Here is a 21,048-nt window from a genome sequence, read left to right as displayed (position 1 = left end):
TTAGCAATTGAATCTCCCACCATGAGTTGGAGTTGTTGGCTTTTGCTGGACTAGTGCTCGATCATACTTCCTCGGCTCATCACCCGATAAGTCTGATAGCTCGGTGGGTCTGCTGGAGCAGGGGGACTTTGTATCAGATTACTACCACACTGATAGAAGGGAAGAAAATTTTACAAAATGGTTGAGAGTCAAGGATCCAACAGCAAAGGTGACTGCGGTCCTCAGGGTTAGAGGGGTAAGGCACAGGGTGTTAAACTCACCTGGCATTTGATTGAAATCACCTATTCCTGTGCTCTATTCAGGTGTATTGTATAATAATAATATTAATAATAACAGTACCATTTCACTTTATAACTTATTTGTCTTAGTGATTGGTGAGAAGGTACTGGGTATATTCCCTGGTATAGTAAGATGTCCCTGGGTGGCCAGCCAACACAAAGTATAATTTGGTCAAATAAACCCTGTATCTTCATAGTAGACACAATGGGGGAAATGAAATTCTCCCTGAAGTACCACAGCGTAAAAACTATTACCGTTATTACAGAAATATTAACCCGGCATTCTGCTCGCAGCTCCCGGTGTTAAAACTACCGTAATAACGGTATTTACGCACACTATTACAGTAATAACGGTAATCGTACACAGAGTAACGCGGCCAATTGAATTCCCCCCAATAAATGCAGACAAGAAAACAAAGGCTAAGGAGGGCCCTACTCATTAAAGAGCTTAATTTAAATAGAAGAGGTCACAGCGGAAGCAGGAAGAGTGTCTCCAGAGTGCAGATTGCGATTGTTTGCACTACAAACAAAATTGCCCATGTTGATGCTGGACATAACTCTGTAACGTTGTGAAATGAAGCTCTTTGATGAGTAGGGCCCTCCCTAGCCTTTGTTTTCTTGTCTGCTTTTATTAGGGGGAATTCAATTGGCTGCGTTATCCTATTGTAACTCCTTCAATTATCCAAGCTGTAACAGCATCCACAAATCAGGATTCTAAGGAGATCGTCACATTTTTATTTTTTTGGTGGGGTGGGAGTTCCACCCCTTTTATTAAAAGCGTCAGACACGCAGAAACAGTGTTTGGTGTTCCCATAAAAAGGGTGAGTTGGGAACCCCAAAAACCATGATAAACTTTGATCTTTATGTTTTTATATATTTTCATTAACAATGAAAAATTATTTGTATTTGGAAATTTATCCTGAGCCAACAAAAACTGAAAAAAATGTACGATTTGAAAAACTACCTGTGTATATTATTAGGTGTTCCTCGACACACTTATATTATTAGATACGAGCTTATCACCTCATGGTGCGATTTCCCTGCTTATCTCATCAAAAAACAAATAGACAACAAAACGTAGAGACAAAAGGACCACAGTAATATGATAAAAGTCTGGTTGGCCGATGTTATCACTACAACAGTGTTACTTGGGGAGGGGATGGGGTGATGGAGGAGGAGCAGGGGAAGGTCCCGGAGAGGAGTAACATGACTAATGGACGAGGTGTAGGACAGGCGGGTTCAGCTCCTACAGCGCCCAGGAAGGGAATCTCTGGGCGGGATGTTGGTGATAAAGAAGGCGGGGGGAATGCGGGTTATGGTGTTGATGAGGACAATGGAGGCGTGATCGGCTTTTGCACGGCTAGGGGAGGAGAGATGGACTATGGGCGGGATGGGGAGGTGGATTCGACTGGTACTAGGCCCAGGGAGGCCGAGGTGCCGCAGGCCGGAGATCTGCCCTACATACCGGGCTGCTGGTAGACGTTGCTGGTCCCTGCTGCCATGGCTCTGCGAGAGCTGAAAGTCTGTCTGCTGGGGGTGAGTGTGCAGCACTGATTGGTGATAATACCTGTATGCAAATAACCACAAACCTGTATCGAGTAGGTCGTCTTGTATGATCATGTATTACATCATGCTTATATTATTTGTATCAATTATGTGTCGTGTATGTGTGTGTATATATATATATATATATATATATATATATATATATATATATATACATATCTATATCCGTTCTGTTTTTAATGAACAGTGCTGTTCTTTTGTAAAATGTAAACATTACAATGCAGTGTTTTCCACATATACCTAGATTCTTTAGGATTAGTATCTCAATTTGCCTAGCAAAGTCTCACTGCATGTGTTATACAAAGTGCCTTTCTGCAGCATGTATCTTACCTCCTGTAGTGAATTGCAATTAATCATTTTGCTGTAGTAACTTGAATGCTAGTATACTTTGTTTTATTAGATTATATCCAGAGTATAAATGCTGATATTCAAAGAATGAGCACAGACATATGACATTAAACACAGTAGTGCTATATTGCTGCAAAAATATGTGATGAATTTAAGTGCCATGTGTTTAAAATATACACAGTACTACCACATACAGTTGTGGCCAAAGAATATTGGCAGCCTAGCAGGTTTTTTTCTAATAATGCACCATTTCTTCTTGAAATAATAATTTAAAATAAGTTTGGTATCCACGTATGCTTTTATTTGGTTTGCAGTGGAATAAAATACAAAATACAGGAAAAACTACTACTGTGTACCACAAAGAAATACTTAAATGGGCCAGACAAAAGTATTGACACCTTTTTGAGAGTGGTAAGAAATAATTACATTTCAAGCAGATGATTTTTCTTCACTTTAAACTGAACTAACCGCAAACACTTGTATTATAAAAATCACTCCTTAAATGAGCTTTAATAGAGAAAACAACTCATTCTCCTGTTTTGTGTCACTGTGTAATACAGTGAGCATGGAGAAAAAAAACCAAAACCAGCGAGAGGGTCACCTCTGGCGGTCAGACAGAAGATTCTAGCCAGGCATGGACAATCTCAAGGCTACATATCAGCCCCCAGAGTTTTTGATGATCTCGTTTCCACTGTATGTGATGTTGTTAGGAAGTTTAACTTGTGCAGCATTGTTTGAATGGTGGCAAAATCGCCTTGATCAAATCCCATACAAATTCAAGCTGACGTTCAGACACAAGGTACAACCATTTAAACTTAAACCATCTGTTGCCAACTCAGTGAAGTGTTATATGGTAGGAGAAACCCACTGCTGAGGGAGACCTAAGAAAGCCAGACTGGAGCTTTTCAAAGCTCACCTGAACAATCCAAACTCCAGCAGGGAGAATGTCCGGTGGACAATGACACCAAATTAGGGCTTTTGTGTAAAGCACATTATCTCTATACTTTACAGAAAGCAAAATGAAAAGAGTACCATCCCTACAGTCAAACATGGAGGAGATTCAGTGATGTTTTGGGGTTGCTATGCTGCATCTGCCACTGGCTGTTTTGAATGTGTGTATGGCATCATGAAATCTGGAGATTGGAGTGCAATGTTGAACCCAGTCAGAAAGCTGAGTCTCCAGCGAAAGTCAGGGGTATTCCAATAGAATAATGACCGCAAACACACTTCAAAAAACACCCAGGAATGTCCAGAAGTTGCCAGCAATGAGTCTATAGAACATCTGTGTAGAGACTGCTGAAAAACAGCAGTTAAGAGAAGGTACCCTTTATATTTTGGAGGACTGGAGCAGTTTGCACTAAGAATGGACCAAATTGTTAGTAGAGAAGTACAGGCAGCTGCTATAGGAATCTGTTGATAGCAGTTATTTTGATCAAAGGCTGTTCTATGAGATATTAAGTCTAGGGTGTCTGTAATTTTGTCAATGCAATTACATTTAGAATAAAAAAAATGAAAGTTATATAATATCAGCGAAAGAATTGTTGAGATCAATACTGTTAAGTTCATCTTATATATGGAAGAATGAGTCATTTGCAAAAAATAAAATAAAAGTGCAATTGTGCCAGTTTTTTGGCTATGACTGCATACATGGGATATGCATTGCTGCTGGATATTATACACAAGGGTCGTATATTTATTTAGTATGCATCATACTTCCACCTAGAAATGTAAAGGAGTTTTATAAAAAAAATCACAATTGCTTAAGCTAGGTACACACTACACGGTTGTCGTCCAATAATCGGCTCAATCAGCCGACATACGACCGCTCGTTCAAAAGTCGGGTCAGTGTGTGTAGTGACACGATGGTCGAAAGTCTGCCCAAATGGACGATTGTCGCCTTATTTGGTTGGTCGTACTGTTAAATATTTTCGTTTCCATTTTGTAGTGTGTATAAGTTACTGCAGTGTGGGCGGGTGTTACAGGTTAGGGGCTTGGCTCGGTGGCATATGACCACACCCACTTTATTCGGATGGATGCTTTTGCAGAGATGCATAAACTTTTGTGGGGACTTTTGTAGAAATGCTGAGGTATTTGGCAGAATTGCAGAGAGGTTCCTCTTAATAAATTCATTGTATTTTTAAGCAAGTTGAGTTGTATTGCAGTCCTCAGGCTAAAAAAAAAATTGTCATGAGGAGCCTAATACACTTTGGGGTCTGCATGATGCCCACTAACCTTCAAAGGGGCTGCACATTACCTTAATCTCAGTAATGAGTTAAAACAATACATTTAATTGGAGAGACTTACTACTATACGTAATAACAGATTAATAGCCATTTTAACAAGTGTTACAAGTTATAACAATCAAATCTGGCAATAAAGCAGGAAGGATTTAAGTGTCGTAAGGGGATTTCCATCTTTAGATGTTGACTTTTTTTTTTAATGGCTGCTTGCCCTCCAGCATGTATTGCTACGTATATTTCTTTCTTTTAGGCTTCATTTTCTGCGTTTAGCAATGTCCTTATATAATCATACAGTTGTTTGTTTTTGTTGTCCTTGGACACAACACAAAGTTGCTTTCTGAATACAGAGCTGTGTTGTAGGGGTAATAAAAATAAACACTTCTCCTCTGACTGATGACACAAAGGTATGCATGAATATGTAGTGGTGTCAATCATTCTTAACTTATGCAGCATAAAACCAAATACTAGGAGTTTCTTCCTGCATACAGAACAAGAGCACCAGTACTGTCCACTATCCCTGCCATAATGATAAAGACTAGATATTGAGCATGCTGCCACTCCAACTACAGAGCAAGAGAAATGGTACTAAATATGTCTTAACGCTTACCAGTCTTTGTTTTCTCCCTATGCAGCATTTGTTAATATTAGTAATGTATTTAGTCAATGTTCAAGGGGTACATAAGTCAGATTGACCATGAATCAACTAGTAGTACCCATTTTCCACTGAATCTGTCTAGTCTCATTGGCATCAAGTCTTTTTTCAATATTATCTTTCTTCTTGTGTTGGTAGATCTGTTTCTTCTTTTGCTTACAGTTCCCCTGGAATTAAGCAGGACTGCAAAGGAGAAGATGTAAAATTAAAAAATACTTTTTGAACAATACCTAGCAAGTTGGTAGTTTTTTGCATCCTCTTTTAGGGAATTAAAAACAAATAACAAACGTGCATTTATGTGTAAACGCCACCAATTGCATGCTGTTGATTATTCATTTTTCTGCAGGATACAGGTGTTGGGAAATCCAGCATTGTCTGGCGGTTTGTAGAAGACAGCTTTGATCCCAATATCAATCCAACTATTGGGTAAGTGTCATGGATACCTAGAACAAATAACACTAAATTGTGCTTTGTTTTTCATATTTTATTTTCTAACTTTTGCTCAGCCAGTCAATAGCAATCTAGTTAAATGACAGCTTTTGTTATATACACAGACTTTTGATATATATTAGTCTCTAGAAGTAGGTCTTAAAAAATAAGTTTGAGCCATTTACAGATTCTAGAGATATGTCCAAATTAATTTAATTTAAATGCAATTTTATTTTTACAAGAGAATAATTGTCCATTTAAGATGTATTTGTGCTCCTGTGAGAGGTGCATTAGGAGGAGCCGGACTTTGTTGGGGTTACAGCTCCACAGAACTACATGTACCATGATGTGTTTGTGCACCAAGGACAACCCTTCAGTGTTCAAGGCAACACCTCAGCAACGTCATTAAATTGTTACCATGTGCCGACTTTTTAGTATGCTGCCTATGAAGAGGCTAATATCAGAATGCACAAGTGTGTTCTTGAAGTTGTCTATATATTTGTTTGCAAAAATATAAAAATAACACTTCATTCCTGATATAAGAGGCTGCTTATCCTGCATCACCCTGTGTTTCAGGGACATTTTTAGAAATTATTTCTTGCCCAACATAATTATTGGTACAATGTATTTTTAATCAGTGTTTCCTATTCCAGTGCCTCTTTTATGACAAAGACCGTACAATACCAGAATGAATTACATAAGTTTCTTATTTGGGATACAGCTGGCCAAGAGCGGGTAAGTATTGATTTACATAGAAAATTAAAAGTATTTATTGTACATAAAACAACATTTAATAATCTGTACCAGGGGTTGGCAACATTTTTTTTTTTTTATTATTGGTGTGCTGGATAAAATCTAGTTGAGCCCAGGTGTACCAGTTTGTGTGTTTGTTTGTGTGTGTGTATGTACGTACACATGCATGTATGTACACATAAGTACACGCGCACGTACGTGTGTATGTATATATGACCAACAAATTAATTCAAATCATGGCACACAGTAGTACCCTTAATTCATATTATGCCACAGAATAGTGACACCAGTTTATATTATGCTTCATAGTAGAACCCCAGTTAATATTATACCCCACATAAGTGACCCCAATTCACATTATGCCTCACATAAATGCCCCCAATTCACATCGTCTCACAAAGGCGCCTCCAATTAAAATGATTGCATACATAATTGCCCCCAATTAATATAATGCCTCATTAGGTAGCTTACCCTCTCTTTCTGTCTCTCCCTGTGCGCACTGTCTCTCTCCTCTCCCCCACTCCGTCACCCACACAAACTCTCTCCACGTCCTGGTTGCTGTCACTTCCATTCCACTTACTGCTATAGCCCACACTGATTCTACCAGCCATTTGCATTTTTATAAAATAGGTTTGCAGTAAATGCAAATAGATTTTTTTAATATGAGCTTTCATTGCCTGGAGAACTGCTATGTGTAATGGAGCTCGATGAGAACAAAACATATTAAAATGTTATGTTGTTTTATATGCTGTTTCTCTTACTGTAGTTTCGTGCCCTAGCCCCGATGTACTACAGAGGTTCTACCGCAGCTATCATAGTTTATGACATCACAAAAGAGGTGAGATTTTTTTTTTTTGTGTTCAACATGCCAGGCTGGTTTAATGTATCCTCCATGTCTTCACAAGTTTTCAGTCTGACGCTGCCAACCCTGTTACAGTTTGATCGTTCACTAGTGTGTGGGTTAAAATAGATCCAATACCGGCATATATTGATAGCCAAATAAATTGATAATCTTCTATATTTGGTGATAAATATTCTGATTGAAATGTGTATATTTTAAGTATGTGCTTATAGTCTAAAGATTCTGCAAACTCTTACATTGTACGTGCTGCTGGAAATGACGTTCTGTCCGTAAACAAAAAAATGTGTAAAACAAGCACTTCGTAAACAATCTGATTTATAATAGTTGTGACCCAGTTTTATATCAGTGTTAATGTACAGTAGAACAACAATTTGGAAATTAAAGAAAAAAAAAAAATTGTGCAAACCTGACCTCAGGGATTATAAATCGGTGTAAGCAAATCAGGTGCCATGTACTTTCTTTTACAGGAGACTTTTCAAACGCTAAAAAACTGGGTGAAAGAGCTGAGCCAGCATGGACCCCCCAACATAGTGGTGGCAATAGCTGGGAACAAGTGCGACCTGAATGATGTCAGGTACTTTTACCCCCCCACTTTGAGAAATAGAGAATACATTGTTTATTTTGATACCGAGACAGTTTGGCTTCTTTATGCTTCGTCCTTGGTTACTTTAGGATCAGAGTATAAATCATTTACTCAGCTTACATCCTGTTTCCACATGTGGAGTTACATTTGTTATTAGTTTGCATGTAGATGTATTCAGTCCAGTGTACGTATTGAGGGAGAACAGTACACCATATATTAAGGAGCTTCCAAGTAAGGGGATAACTGCGTGACTATCCCAATGAAATGGCATTCTGCTCAGATAATGAAGCCTTTGTTTCATATAATTTGCAAATTCTTGGGATAATATGCCACCATGCCCCAAACATCGTATTATCTAGTGTGATAATGATCCCCTGCCCTAAGGCATTTGACTTCTAGTGATTTAAAGATTTTTATATTTCCCATAGTTAATAATTTGTGACATTCTGTATGTATGATCGTGTATAAGTATGGGGAGGACCTGTGTAAGTGATTTTAATACGTGTAGCTGAATGAACAGATGCTGGTTGTTTGCAATATCATGTGCCACATTTTTTCCTCTTGCACTAGTTTTTATGTGTGTGTCCCCAAGCAGCTAGCACAGTACCTGAGGTTCTCCCACTCTTGCTGCATTATAAGGAGGACTGTAAGACCTTAATGAATGAATGATTTACATTACAACAGCTGCAAATTTAAAGTTGATGTTGCATAGCTATACATTGAACCAATTTGCAGCATATGTATCTGACGTGTGCAATGTTTCATACTGCTATGAGAAGCATACATGGCGTATTAAGCAGTGCTGGTCTTTGTTTAAATGATCTGTAACAATAACCAGATTTCTAAAAAAAACTTTAGAGAAGTGCTGGAAACAGAAGCAAAGGACTATGCTGACTCTATCAATGCTGTGTTTGTGGAAACGAGTGCCAAGAATGCCATCAACATTAATGAGCTATTCTTAGAAATTAGTAAGTATTCCAATACGCATGCATGTGTTCTGCATATATAACCCAATTTCTCTCTTTTTGTACTTATTGACCTATTTGGAATCTGCCGACCTGCTTATTCAATTGATGTACATGAATCATAAACCACAACAGAATACTGCTGCTGTGGCCAAATTATCATGGACCATAGTGTGTCAAATTACTAAACAAGAACTTATGAGCAAAAGAACTGTAGATTGCAAGAACCTTTTTTTCACCAGAAATGTTTTCAAATGTGCATTATTATGGAAGAAATTAATGTTTCAGCATAATGTAACCTGTAGTACTCTCATTATCCTTTATTTCCATTCACAAGTAGAGTTCTGAAAAACAATAAGTAATGATATTTTCAATGCTGGATTGAAAAGAAAGTTCTCCAGCAGTGTGTTTTGGATCTTGGTGTTGCACGTTTCATTTATAGAGGCCCTCTTCTTGCAGTAATTCTGGCAGTCTGTATATGTGTAATACAAGCTTTATCAACTGTCCTTATTGTACAAAAGTGAATGCAGCAGAAATGGTCAGTGGCATGGTATCACATGGGATATGCAATGCTTATCCCACCACTAGTTGTATGGATGTAACAAAATAAACAGGCAAAACAAGTGTGTGCATGAGGCTTCTTATAAAAGTTGAATTAATACACAAGTCCACAGAGTTCAAATGGTCTTGTCTATTGTAACATCTACCTCTAGATGGTGTAATGATGTATAATGCGTGACTCTCAAGGATACTGCTTAGGTGTCCTCCTTTACTATTAGTAATTTCTTCATTTAAGGTGGCCATACATGCTGATAATCAATCCCAATCAACTTCTGATTCAGATGTTGAACAAGCTGGGAAATCCAATCTGTCAACACTGCACCTGAAAGTGTTTGTGATCATCATATGACTGTACTAACTCTGCTCTGTAGGATCTGCCGGTGTTACCCATGCTCCAAATATGACTATCTTTCAGATTTGGCTGCATACGTGTATGGCCAAATGTGGTACTGATTTTATTAGTGTTTCCTAAATTTTATATATTCAACCATGGCCACAATCAGAAATATCATAAAAATCTTCATCCAGAGCCTCTTTCATGACTGCTGGGATATGTAGATGCTATGTAAGCATTCACTAGAATAAGATTTAGGCATTTCGGGGTTAGTGCCAATATAGTAAATACTATTTTTTTTCTCTTCAGGTAGACGGATACCCTCGACAAATGCCAGTGCTACGTCTGGGAAGGGATTCAAGCTTCGAAGACAGTCGTCGGAGGCTGAGCACCGATGCTGTTGACCAGATGAATATGAACTTGTAGACAGGACTATATGGCAATCAAGCCTCCAGCAGTCTTGCTCAGCTATGCACACAGTGTGTACACTTCCTAAGCTTCCAAGCCTTGCACAGACTGTATATTCTCGAAAGGAAAAAGGTTGTGTATATATACACCGTCCATCTTATTTTTGCCAGTTCTTTTGTATGCAAAATCTCTCTGCTTTCAATAACTTGTATAAATCATTCCTCTTCTGGTACATATTACAAGCCATAGTTTCCATGTCTGTCCTCTAGGAGGACATTGAGGCCAAGTGAAAAGGGAAACTCTGACCTTAGTGGTGATCTTCAAAGATCTGTTCATACCCAAAATATTATATATGTGATGAACAGATGCTCATTATTCAATTGGTCTTTGTGTTCTAGTATAGTCTAAAATGAAAAGATTCTTCCCACCGTCCCTTGTGGTACATATTGCTCCCTGGCCTAATATTTAAAGACTCTCCCCCTCGTTCTCTTGTACAAATGAAAGCTCTGACCACAGCAGTCCCTTGTGATGTTATGGTCTTCCCTCAAATGGAAGCTCTCTCTTTTTCCCCTTAGTCCCCTGTAGTCTGTGTCATGCCCTCCCTTGACATGAAAGGACATTCTCCCTCAGTCTCTCTTGGTTCTGTCATGCGCTGAAATGGAAGGACTCTTCACTTCCGGTGCTTGTATCTGACTGCAGACTGTGCATAAACAAGCAGAGAAAATAGCAGTTCGAACTACAAATTGACATCCCGCCTCAACGTTCATAACTTTGGTTCCAAACTGTTGAGCCGCTGGATGTCAAACTGCAGTTCAAGGTATCTGTACTGTGCTTGGATCCATACAGTAACCTGTGAAGAGTATTAGAGTAAGAGAAGTCAGTATTTCAACAGGCTGTCGGGGTCAATTTTACTATATCAGGATAGGGCAGGTATTAGGACGGGGTTTACAAAATTACACACTTTACAACAATTATGGCTTTGTTTTTTCTTACTGTTACAGTATCTGCTTTTTTTGCACATTTTCCTGGCCTACCTTAGAAGTGCAATGTGCATATGTTTTTTTTTTTTTTTGTTTGTTTTTTTTAATTAGGCTACTCTGGTGTTAAAGTTGTGATAATTTATTGCATCTATTGCAGTGTATTGTTTTACATTGTTCAAACAAACTTGCACAAAATATTGTTTCTGTACAGTGACTTAGAGTAAATTTCTGTATTTCAGGGCTATATGTCTACCAGTTGAACAGAACGCACCTAAAGTCCATATGAGGGAAGTCTTTATATTTCCTAGTGTGACTATTTTTCATTTTAGCTAATGAGCTTCTCCAGTATCCTAACTAAATTGTAATGGTACCTGTTTAAGAACCATTTATTAAGTCACTGTTGAGAGGGCGAGTTCAATAAACATTTAGAAGAAATTGTCCTCCACTTTACTCCTGATTTATATCTCCCCAAATTATGCTGAGCATTCAGACCTTCACCTCCCAACTTTGTTTCTCAAAATTGGGTATGTAGTTTGGGGTTTGCCAGATACCTTCCATTCCTTGGCACATACAAGTAATTCATTGTACTAATCCAGATCACATTTCATGTGCTCTTTTTCTTGCTTGCACCACTTAAAATGGTGGTACCACTAATGATAGAAGTGTACCCAACACCTACACACAATAGACAGCCAATTTGGAGGCTGACACTAAGCAGCCCGTCAATTCACACTGTCTGTGCCTCATTCTTAACTGAGGTCACTAGTAAATTATTAGGTCAATCAATATAGACCCAAGAAATCATTTATTTCTGTGTTTTTTGCATTCATCTATCCCATGAAGGGAATTATCAATATCTCGTGCATGTACATTGTGATGTGTTTTACCACTTTTAATGTGTATCTGTTGCACACATTTGCTCCACTCATCATTCTTCATTGAATTGGGTGGAGTACTAAGATGGTGTAAATAGTAAGGCCAATTAAGAATTTTGCACATTGCACTTCAGCAGTTTTTAGTTTGATTTTTCATATTGTTCATTGATAAATAATGGGTGCAGTTAGTGAGATCCTTATAAAGAATAGCTGGTCTGTTCTTTCCATGTGGATGTTGTGGCTCTTGTAATGATCTACAAATGCAAGAAAATAAAACATTTTCAGCTATTACTTTAAGTATCCATAGTCCTACAGTCAGGACCTGAATTGTGCATTAGAAATGCTTGCTGGGAAGTATAATATTTAATGTAACCTTATTAATGCTTAATGTAATTTTATTTAAATAAGATGTGGCATAGTTGCTAGAACAGCTGTAGGTCAGATGACCACTGCAGTGGCAATAGTGATTTTTTTTTTATTATTTTTTTACTTTTTTTTTTTTTTTAATCTGTTTAAAAAGTGTTGCCTGCGTATGACTGGCTAGATGAGCCTTTGCCATCATGTTTAGTTAAATGAGGGCTGGTTCTTTGTTGCTAGGTTTATAATAGTTGCCCATATTGCGGAAGGAGCACTAAGTCCATTCTTATATTATCCTCTTCACTCTCAACCTTCCCCCTGGATCCCACCCCTTCTCGCCTCCTTCATTCTTTTTTTCCCCACTGCCTGCTCTCACCTTGCTAACCTCTTCAGTCTGTCCCTCTTCCCTGGCATTTTACCTTCATTCTTTAAACATATTCTTTCTCGCCCATTCTTAAAATCCGAACTTGACACCACATCACACTTTAACTACCTCCCCATTTCTCTTCTCCCCTTTGCCTTCAAAATATTTGAGCGGCTTGTCTACAACAGTCTCTGGAGATACCTCTGACAACTCCCTCCTTGATCCAGTCAGAAACTGTCTTGACCAAAGTCACCATCTATCTTCTCTCTGCCAAATCCAGGGCCACTTCTCTGCTTCTCCTCGTGGGCCTCTCCCTTTGACACCGTGGATCACCCTCTGCTACTCCCGGGGGTGGTGATAGGAGTGACCAGAGGTAGAAAGGGTTATGTCCTTGGCTCTCTACTTGTTTTCATTTTTTTATTTTTTTTTTGTACACCATCTCCCTGGGTGAACTAATCAGTTCCTTCACGCTCCAGTACCACCAATATGCCGACGACGTTTGACTCTCGCCTACTGCTCTCTCCCCTTCCCTCCTCTCTTGGGTGTCCAGTTGCCTCCCCACCATCTCCTCATGGATGTCCTTATGCTTTCTTAAACATAATATGGCCAAAACTGAACTTGTTATCTTCCCGCCATCAAGAGTGTGTTCTGACCTCTATCATTGTTGACAACACCACTATCTACTCTGGTCCCCAACGCCACTACCTGGGTGTCATTCTTGGCTCCTCCCTCTCCTTCGCCCCTCACATTCAATCTCTTGCCCAATCCTGTCATTTACAGCTCCTCAACATCGCCCATATCAGACCCTTCCTATTTCAGTATTCCACCAAAATGCTTATCCACTCACTAATCATTTTTCATCTTGACTGGCCTTCCCTGCTCCCATCTTGCTCCTCTTCCATCTATACTTAAGTCTAGCTGCAGCATTATCCTCTCTTGCCAGGAGAACCTTGACAAGGGTCATCACATAGTCTGCACTTTCAACTGGGTCACAAAGCTTTTTAACCATTAACCTAAAGCTGGGTACTTTCAAAAGAGAGAGGTAGCTTCAAGACATTGCAGACTCATGGAACGCCTTTTCTTCTCTCCAGTAATAAATTGTTAGATAGTTTAGGTTGACTACATGAACACTAGAGTAAATAAGACTTGACATATATGGAGACTAGCAGATCTTAACATTTACGCTTCAATGATACACAGTGGAAGGAGCCATTTGTGGGTTGAACTATTGAGCTTTTCAGTTCACTAGGAAGCACTGCCCTCCGATGAGGTGTTTTGTTCAGTGATATCATTAGTTCTTGGTAAACATGAAGGTTGTGTTCTCATGAATTTTGCTTTGGTATTCTCCAGTGTCCAGAAAATTAGTACACTTTAAAAACTATAAAATGCTGAAGGTGTAAAATGTCAGCTCTTTGTACTACTAGAGCATAATAACTTTGCTTTCAATGTCTGCATATATGTGCAGATGTGCAAGCTGAATTAGAACCAATTGTAGGTTCAGTTTAAGAAATTGTATTCGCTGAAGATCATGCGATTGGTTAACCAGTTATGGCACCTACTTAAAACTGAACAATCAACTTTTTTTTCCCCACATAATCTGTTTTAATTGTATTGTATTTCAGTTCAACCTTTGATTTAAATGGCAATCAACATACTAATAAATTGTCATGCAACAGAGGAATGTCTACAATTTAGATATCTATCATACAGAACATATGATCGATAATCGGTGCGATTGAGTGTCTGTTGCATGATCTATCGCACCATTCACAGCTAACCATGCTGCACTGTCATAAAGTGGTGTGGGTGGGTTTAGTCTGGTGTTTTCTGGTAATGCTCCTCTTTAGAGGTCATCAGATTGTTTCTCATTTAACTGTGATTTGTGTGTCTATTGGCATTTTTACTGTGACTGTAAATCTGACAGTTGTCAACACTAAAATTCACTCACCTGTAAAGTGCAGATTGTACATAAAATATTCTGTTTTCTACATCCAACTTCTGTTCTCTCTCTTTCCCCACCTCCCTTTACAATAGGGGTAACATTTATATTTTTCTTTCTTGCGTACATATTTTGAGCAATTGTCATGCAATTGTATTTCAGTAGACTATGTTTAGCTAATATTTTGCTTAATTGACATCTTAATATTTTGTTTGACATTAAACAGCAACGCTAAAACAGGAGTGATTTTTGTACTTCAAGCTTGGGCTGGCCCCAAGAAAATGTAATAATTGTGATGTTTTGTGCTAATAAATATTTTTGTGTGTAATTACCATATACTTGTAAAGGGAAAATGAAGCTTTTTGAATGCAAACTATTTTAATGCTATATGTTCTTTGCTCAAAAGTTAAAATAATTTCTAATAAAAACGCTTTTGTTTTTTGTGAATCGTAACCTGATTTATAAATTAAATTCTTAAGCCAAACGCAGATAATCACAGAATCAGATTCAAAACAAATCAATTTGAGGGTTCTTAAATCTGCACTACAATATAGTATGTGTATATGTGGTCAAAGTGGGTGGTATACTGCAACCTCTGCTGCCTTCATTGTAAAAACTATTTAATTCACTGTCTTTTCTCACTGTCACTTCTAAATTTCCAATTTGACGTGTGTGGGGGTGTGTAATTTTTTACACACACGCATGCTTGGTTCAATTGAGATCTGGAGGATTGTAATTCTTCTTGGCATGTTCCTCAAACAATATTTGCGGTGTGGCAGGGTGCATTATCCTGCTGAAAGTGGCCACTGCCATCAGGGAATATCGTTGCCAGGAAGGGGTGTACTTGGTTTGCAACAATGTTTTGGTAGGTGGTATGAGTCCTAGTAATAGACATATAAATTCCAGGGCCCAAAATTTTGCAGCAGAAAGTTGTGCAGAACATCATACGGTCTCAATCGGCTTGCTTTGTTTTCATAGTTCATCCTGGTGCCATCTTTTCCACCAGTAAATGACGCATTCCAGCCATCCACATGATGTAAAAGAAAACGTGATTCATCAGACCAGGCCACCTTATTCCATTGCTCCATGGTCCAGTTCTGGTGCTCTTGTGTCCATTCTAGGTGCCATTGGTGGACAGGGGTCAGCATGGGCACTCTGACCAATCTATGGCTATGCAGCAAACTGCAATGCATTGTGTGTTATAACACCTTTCTTTAATAGCATGCAATAACTTTTTCAGCAATTTGTGCTATAGTAGCTCTTCTGAGAGATGAGCTAGTCTTTGCTCCACACTTGCATCAATGAGTCTTGGGCACCCATGATCATGTCGCCGGATCAACAGTTGTCCTTCCTTGGGGAACGTTTGGTAGGTACTATCCACTGCATACTGGCAACACTTTACAAAACCTGCAGCTTTCGAGATGCTCTGACCCAGTCGATTAGTCGTAACAATTTGGCCGTAGTCAAAGTTTCTCCTATCTTTAATGCATGCCCATTTTTCCTGCTTCCAGCACATGAACTTCAAGAACTGACTATTCACTTGCTGCTTAATCTATCCCACTTTTTGACAGGTGTTGTTCTAACAAGATAATCAATGTTAATCGTTTCATTTGTCAGTGGTTTTAATGTTGTGGCTAATCGGGATATATGTTTTTTTTTTGTATTGTCTGGAATGCTTGGGACTTGGTTTTCCGCAATTTGAAACTGACTAAAATTGACTAAACCTTTGATATTTAAAAATGTAACTTCACTTTCTCTACTCTCACTGGAATTTCCCTCTTAAGTGGTTTAGCAGTGGTTATCACAGTGTCTGCAGAATAAAACTGTCTGTGATCACATCTGACATGATTACCTAAAACCTACAATTGTTTACTTTTTTTTTTTAAAGCACTTTCTGGATAACTGGTTTCTGGGTGAGATTCCATACCTGTAATGACAGAACTTTATCTTCTAATATATTGAAAATGTATACAAGATCTCTGTTTTAAATCTTACAGGATCTCCTCTCCCAAGAGCTTATGTTAATTTTAAAATCGACAAATTTGTCGAAACTGATAATTTCGTAACTTTGACACACTCGAGCATCCAAACCCTTACCTGGGTAGAGACAGGAAAAAAAGTATATTGTCATTGTCTTTGAGTAACTTCCCAAGCTGTCTTAGAAATATATAAACAGAAGGGAGGTAATATTGGGGCTGCCAATTAAGTACTTCAAGGAAACTAAATGATCAGTATGAATAATTTGCTTATTTCAGACTCCATGGCAGCCACAAGAAATGGAATGTGTCCGAGTAATCATAACACGGTGGGCTCAAATTGATTTGCAAGATCAGTGTTTATCTAAAACATTTTATTAACTACTTACAGAAACAGCCTTCCTGATGGTGGATCAGCAGATCCAGACAAATCTAGAATGTAATGTCTTGGGGAAAAAGTGTGAAGTTATGACTAGCCTGCTCCTTTGCAGGGATCTTTTGCAGAAACCTATCCTCTGTGCACCCAGGAAGTTGCCAACCGCCATCTAGATTGTGCCTTAAAGACCTTTTGACACCTCCTATCCATTTATCTTCTAGTCCTGTGTAATAACTTCTCAAATCAATTGTGTGTCTTTAGATGGAGCTTGCCCTTGACATGGACCTACAGTAAAGGCAAAATGCTGATCCATCTTCCTGGATTCTTTAGTTCTAGAAAGATATTCAGAAATGGCTCTGACCAGGTCTAATGTATGCAGTTATTTATTTTTTACTGTACTTGGTTGACTCTGGGCAAAGGGATGGAAGCATAAGCTATTGATATGAAATTTGGAAACAACTTTATTCAAAAAGTTAGAATTTGTTCATAAAACTACCTTTTATTTGTGTAAATGTTCTGAAATGATTATGGTGCAAAGAAAGCCTATGTTTCTTCTATCTTCCTGCTTGGTGTAATCGGTAAAGAGCATAATACATTTAGTATGCGCAAGATATCTTGTAAAGTTTCACAAGGATCTGATGCTAGATCCTCCAAAGTGAGATTATGATCTCAAGGTGCCTCAAAAGATCTGATGCAATAACAGATTCTTTTTACTTCTTGGAAAAAAAAAAAATGAATCGTACAACCAAATAATCTGATGCCTGACTTGTACCCAACAAAATGCTTAGTACCGCACCTGAATTTTTGGGGTCCCTTCTGTAACCCTTTTTGAAGTAAATCAAGCAGTTGTGGTATTGTAGAAGAGGCTGGAGGAACTAATCTAGATTTAAGCTGGGTACACACTACAGGTTTTTCATCCAATAATCGCCTCAACTAGCTAACATATGACCGGTCGGTCGAAAGTCAGGTTAATGTGTTTAGTGACACGATGGTTGAAAGTTCCCAAATGGTCTATTGTCGACTCACTTAGTTGGTTGTACCGTTCAATATTTTCCTTCCAATCACCTTTCCATCATGTAGTGTGTGTGTGTATAAATTTACAATCGACACACGCTAATCCTTTGATTCTTCCTCAAGCTGGGGCTCCATTGGGGGCATGAGTTTGGAAATTTCAGATGCCTGTACCTGTCCCACGTGGTGCGCTGTCCGCACATCACTGACTTGTTAATTGGATGATTGTAATGGAATAGCAATAGCAGTAGTCTATTGCATTGATGCATATGGCAGCCAGTTTACTAAAGTGTAGGGTTATACCAACCCTTTACACCTATATTGGCAACCTATTCATATTTACCCTTTTTTAAACTTATACTTGTATAAATGAATAAACTTTATAAACTAATATTAATCTTTATTAACTAATATTTGTAACATACGCCGATTAAACCACACAGTGTTAATGCAACAATTTTTTATTGCAGTAAAATTTTCAAAAATAATGCAGAATAATAATAGTTATAAAAATAGTACTACACTTTAAAGGTGTTAGTGGTTTGTGGCAGAACTGCTCCAAACAGCATAGACATTTCAACAAAATTCTTCCCAAGCTTTTTATAAAAAAAATAATTCTTGACGTCTCTTATAATCACTGTTATTTCTTTAAAATAATCGTTGAGCTTTACATCGGTTTTTTTCTCCCTCAGAACTTTCATCGAATATGACGATGGTATCTAGGAAACAAGGAAATGAAAAATGTTTAGCATTAAAATTCTATATCTGTACTAAAGTTAACAAAAGCCTTTATCCACCAGAAATAATCCCATTTGCTCACATTGCACACTGCTTGAGATCACTTTATGTTGTGGTCCCTCTGGTACAATCACAACAATAGCGGGCTTAACCTCCGTAGGTTCTGTAAAACAGGTGCCATTTTGGTTAATATAACGGTACAGGTATGTGCCCAAAACATTGTGTTGCCTACACATATTCATTTAAATACCTTCTTATATAACTTCTTTCATATGTCCGTATTAAACATCAATATTTTCTTGTTTGATAACAGGTGTAACATTAGTCGGGTTAGTGGTATTTAAGCTGCTCTTATCAAAGTTAATTCTTTGTTCTAAAAAAAAACAACCTATTTAACAAATCTAGCTTTTGCATTGCTTCATATTAAAATGAAATAAATAAACTCCTTCAAACTGGTACCATATACGTGGTACTCGCTTTTTTTTTTATGTTTCTACGAATTCACACCAGTCTCCAGTGGTCCAGTACTTTTACCATCATCCCCACCTCTCTTGGGTTCATTGGCTTTGCACTTTTAACTGACATACATTTTATTTCTCTTTCATCCAGTCTGGTGGACACTGCTTACCACGGGGTGTGAAGGGGATCATGGGAGTTGGCACCTAGCTAGTTAATTTCTAGCATTGCTGACAGACCCCTCCCCTTTATAACTCCCCACCCCCCCTGCCTTTTCCTCCTCAGTTTTTTCTAGGTGCCTATGGAGTTAGGCACTGTTTTAGTTGCTGCTAGGAGAATATCTTGGGCGGAACTGGGAGTGTGTTCTATTTGATTCGGGGTATTATAGCAGGGGGGTACATGTTAGACCTGCTGGGTCCGGTACCACATAGTTTTTTTGTTACACCTCTACCCCGAGGGCGATCAGGAAGTCAGGCAATACAAGTTTGTGTCGCCTCTCTTCTTTTACAAAGAGTCATTTACAGCCTAAGATTCACAGTGAGGTCCTCCCATTACCAGAGAGGTTGGGGGACGTTAATCTTGCTCCTCTGGCTCCAGGGACCTTGGTCGGTCCAGGAATCAGCCTTGCCAATAAATGTGTTACCGTTGTAGGCAATTCCTTTAGCCCTTCGGGGGGCCCAGTCCCTCCTTTAGGGCCACCCTGTTAGAATTCAGTCCGGCAATGCCACGGCTGTGGCATATGTCAACAGGGAGTGAGGAACCAGGAGTGCAGCCGCAATGAAAATTGCAGCTCAGATTTTTTGTTGGACAGAACAATAGGTTCCGGCAATTTCGGCAGTATTCATTCCAAGAATAAAGGATTAGGAGGCCGACTATCTAAGTCTAAATCAAATGATGCCGGGGGAGTGGTCACTCCAACCGGATGTATTTCAGTCTCTATTTCAGAGGTAGGGTCTTCCGGATATAGATCTCATGGCCTCAAGACACAACAAGAAGGTTCACAGGTTTTTAGCAAGGGCGATGTCATGGGAGCTCAGGTTGGGATACCTGGTTCCTCCGATTCCCATGCTTCCTCACATGCTCAGACGAGTAAGGCAAGGGGGTCTTCCGATAAGATAAGGATTTTGTCTTCCACCACGAGACGACCTCCTTCTTCAAGGTCCTTTCAGTCACCAGAATTTTCCTCAGCGCAGTTTAATGGCATGGATGTTGAAGCCAGCTTCTGGAGGGCTAGGGGTTTTTCCTCTAGTGTAGTTAACACTATGATGCAAGCTCGAAAACCAGTTTCGGCTCGCATCTATCAGCGGATTTGGAGAGCCTATATCAGATGGTGTGAAAATAGGTCATATCACACGTCTTCCTTCCGTCTCCCACGCTTATTGGCTTTTCTTCAGCATGGGCTGGAAGCAGGTCTTCGGTTAGGTTCCCTAAAGGTTCAGGTATCGGCTCTGTCAGTCTTTTTTCATCGGAAATTAGCGGAGTTACCAGATATCAAGACTTTTCTTCAGGGAGTCTTACATATTCAACCTCCCTATGTTCCACCTACAGCACCATAAGATCTTAACCTGGTACTGGACATGCTTAAAGGGCCTCCTTTTGAACCTTTACCTGAGGCAGATTTTAGGTGTTTAACCTGGAAGGTTGTTTTTCTTTTAGCAAGTGCATCGGCACGTAGGGTATCGGAATTGGGAGCTCTGTCTTGCCGGGAGCCATATCATCATCATCATCATCATTTATTTATATAGCGCCACTAATTCCGCAGCGCCATATCTGGTTTTTCACGAGGACAGAGCGGTTCTGAGAACACTCCCCTCCTTTGTTCCAAAAGTGGTGTCCTCTTTCCATTTGAACCAGGAAATTGTAGTTCCGGTTTTTTCATCTTCTCACTCTGATCGGCAGTCTATGAAAAAGTTAGATGTGGATGTGGTCAGGGCTCTCCATATTTATGTCAAAATAACATCTCAGATTAGACAAACCGATTCTCTGTTTGTCCTATA

At 38.9% G+C, this 21,048-nt stretch overlaps 1 protein-coding gene across 2 annotated transcripts; it reads left to right on the top strand.

The window, feature by feature from the left end:
• The first annotated feature begins 1,638 nt into the window (after positions 1-1,638).
• RAB22A (RAB22A, member RAS oncogene family) lies at positions 1,639-14,934 on the top strand. Of its 2 annotated transcripts, XM_075176810.1 has the most exons (8): positions 1,639-1,814; positions 4,921-5,014; positions 5,431-5,510; positions 6,167-6,248; positions 7,033-7,104; positions 7,596-7,702; positions 8,570-8,679; positions 9,881-14,934. In XM_075176810.1, exons 2-8 carry the CDS (start codon positions 5,012-5,014, stop codon positions 9,973-9,975), a joined length of 549 nt encoding a protein of 182 aa, XP_075032911.1. In that variant the 5' UTR covers positions 1,639-1,814; positions 4,921-5,011; the 3' UTR covers positions 9,976-14,934. The 2 variants fall into 2 exon arrangements, with proteins under 2 accessions (XP_075032911.1, XP_075032910.1); XM_075176809.1 differs by lacking the exon at positions 4,921-5,014 and having other exon boundaries at positions 1,640-1,814.
• The last annotated feature ends 6,114 nt before the right edge of the window (positions 14,935-21,048 follow it).

The sequence above is a fragment of the Mixophyes fleayi genome, chromosome 6, assembly GCF_038048845.1.
Source record: "Mixophyes fleayi isolate aMixFle1 chromosome 6, aMixFle1.hap1, whole genome shotgun sequence".
NCBI lineage: Eukaryota > Metazoa > Chordata > Amphibia > Anura > Limnodynastidae > Mixophyes > Mixophyes fleayi.
This window is presented reverse-complemented; position numbering and strand designations above follow the sequence as displayed.

Bases quoted from the DNA above. Each gene is read 5' to 3' on its own strand.
- RAB22A (XM_075176809.1), top strand. From the start codon at position 1,779: ATGGCTCTGCGAGAGCTGAAAGTCTGTCTGCTGGGG. The intron at 5,511-6,166 runs GTAAGTGTCATG...TTCCTATTCCAG, and splicing joins AATATCAATCCAACTATTGG to TGCCTCTTTTATGACAAAGA. The intron at 7,105-7,595 runs GTGAGATTTTTT...TTTCTTTTACAG, and splicing joins TTTATGACATCACAAAAGAG to GAGACTTTTCAAACGCTAAA.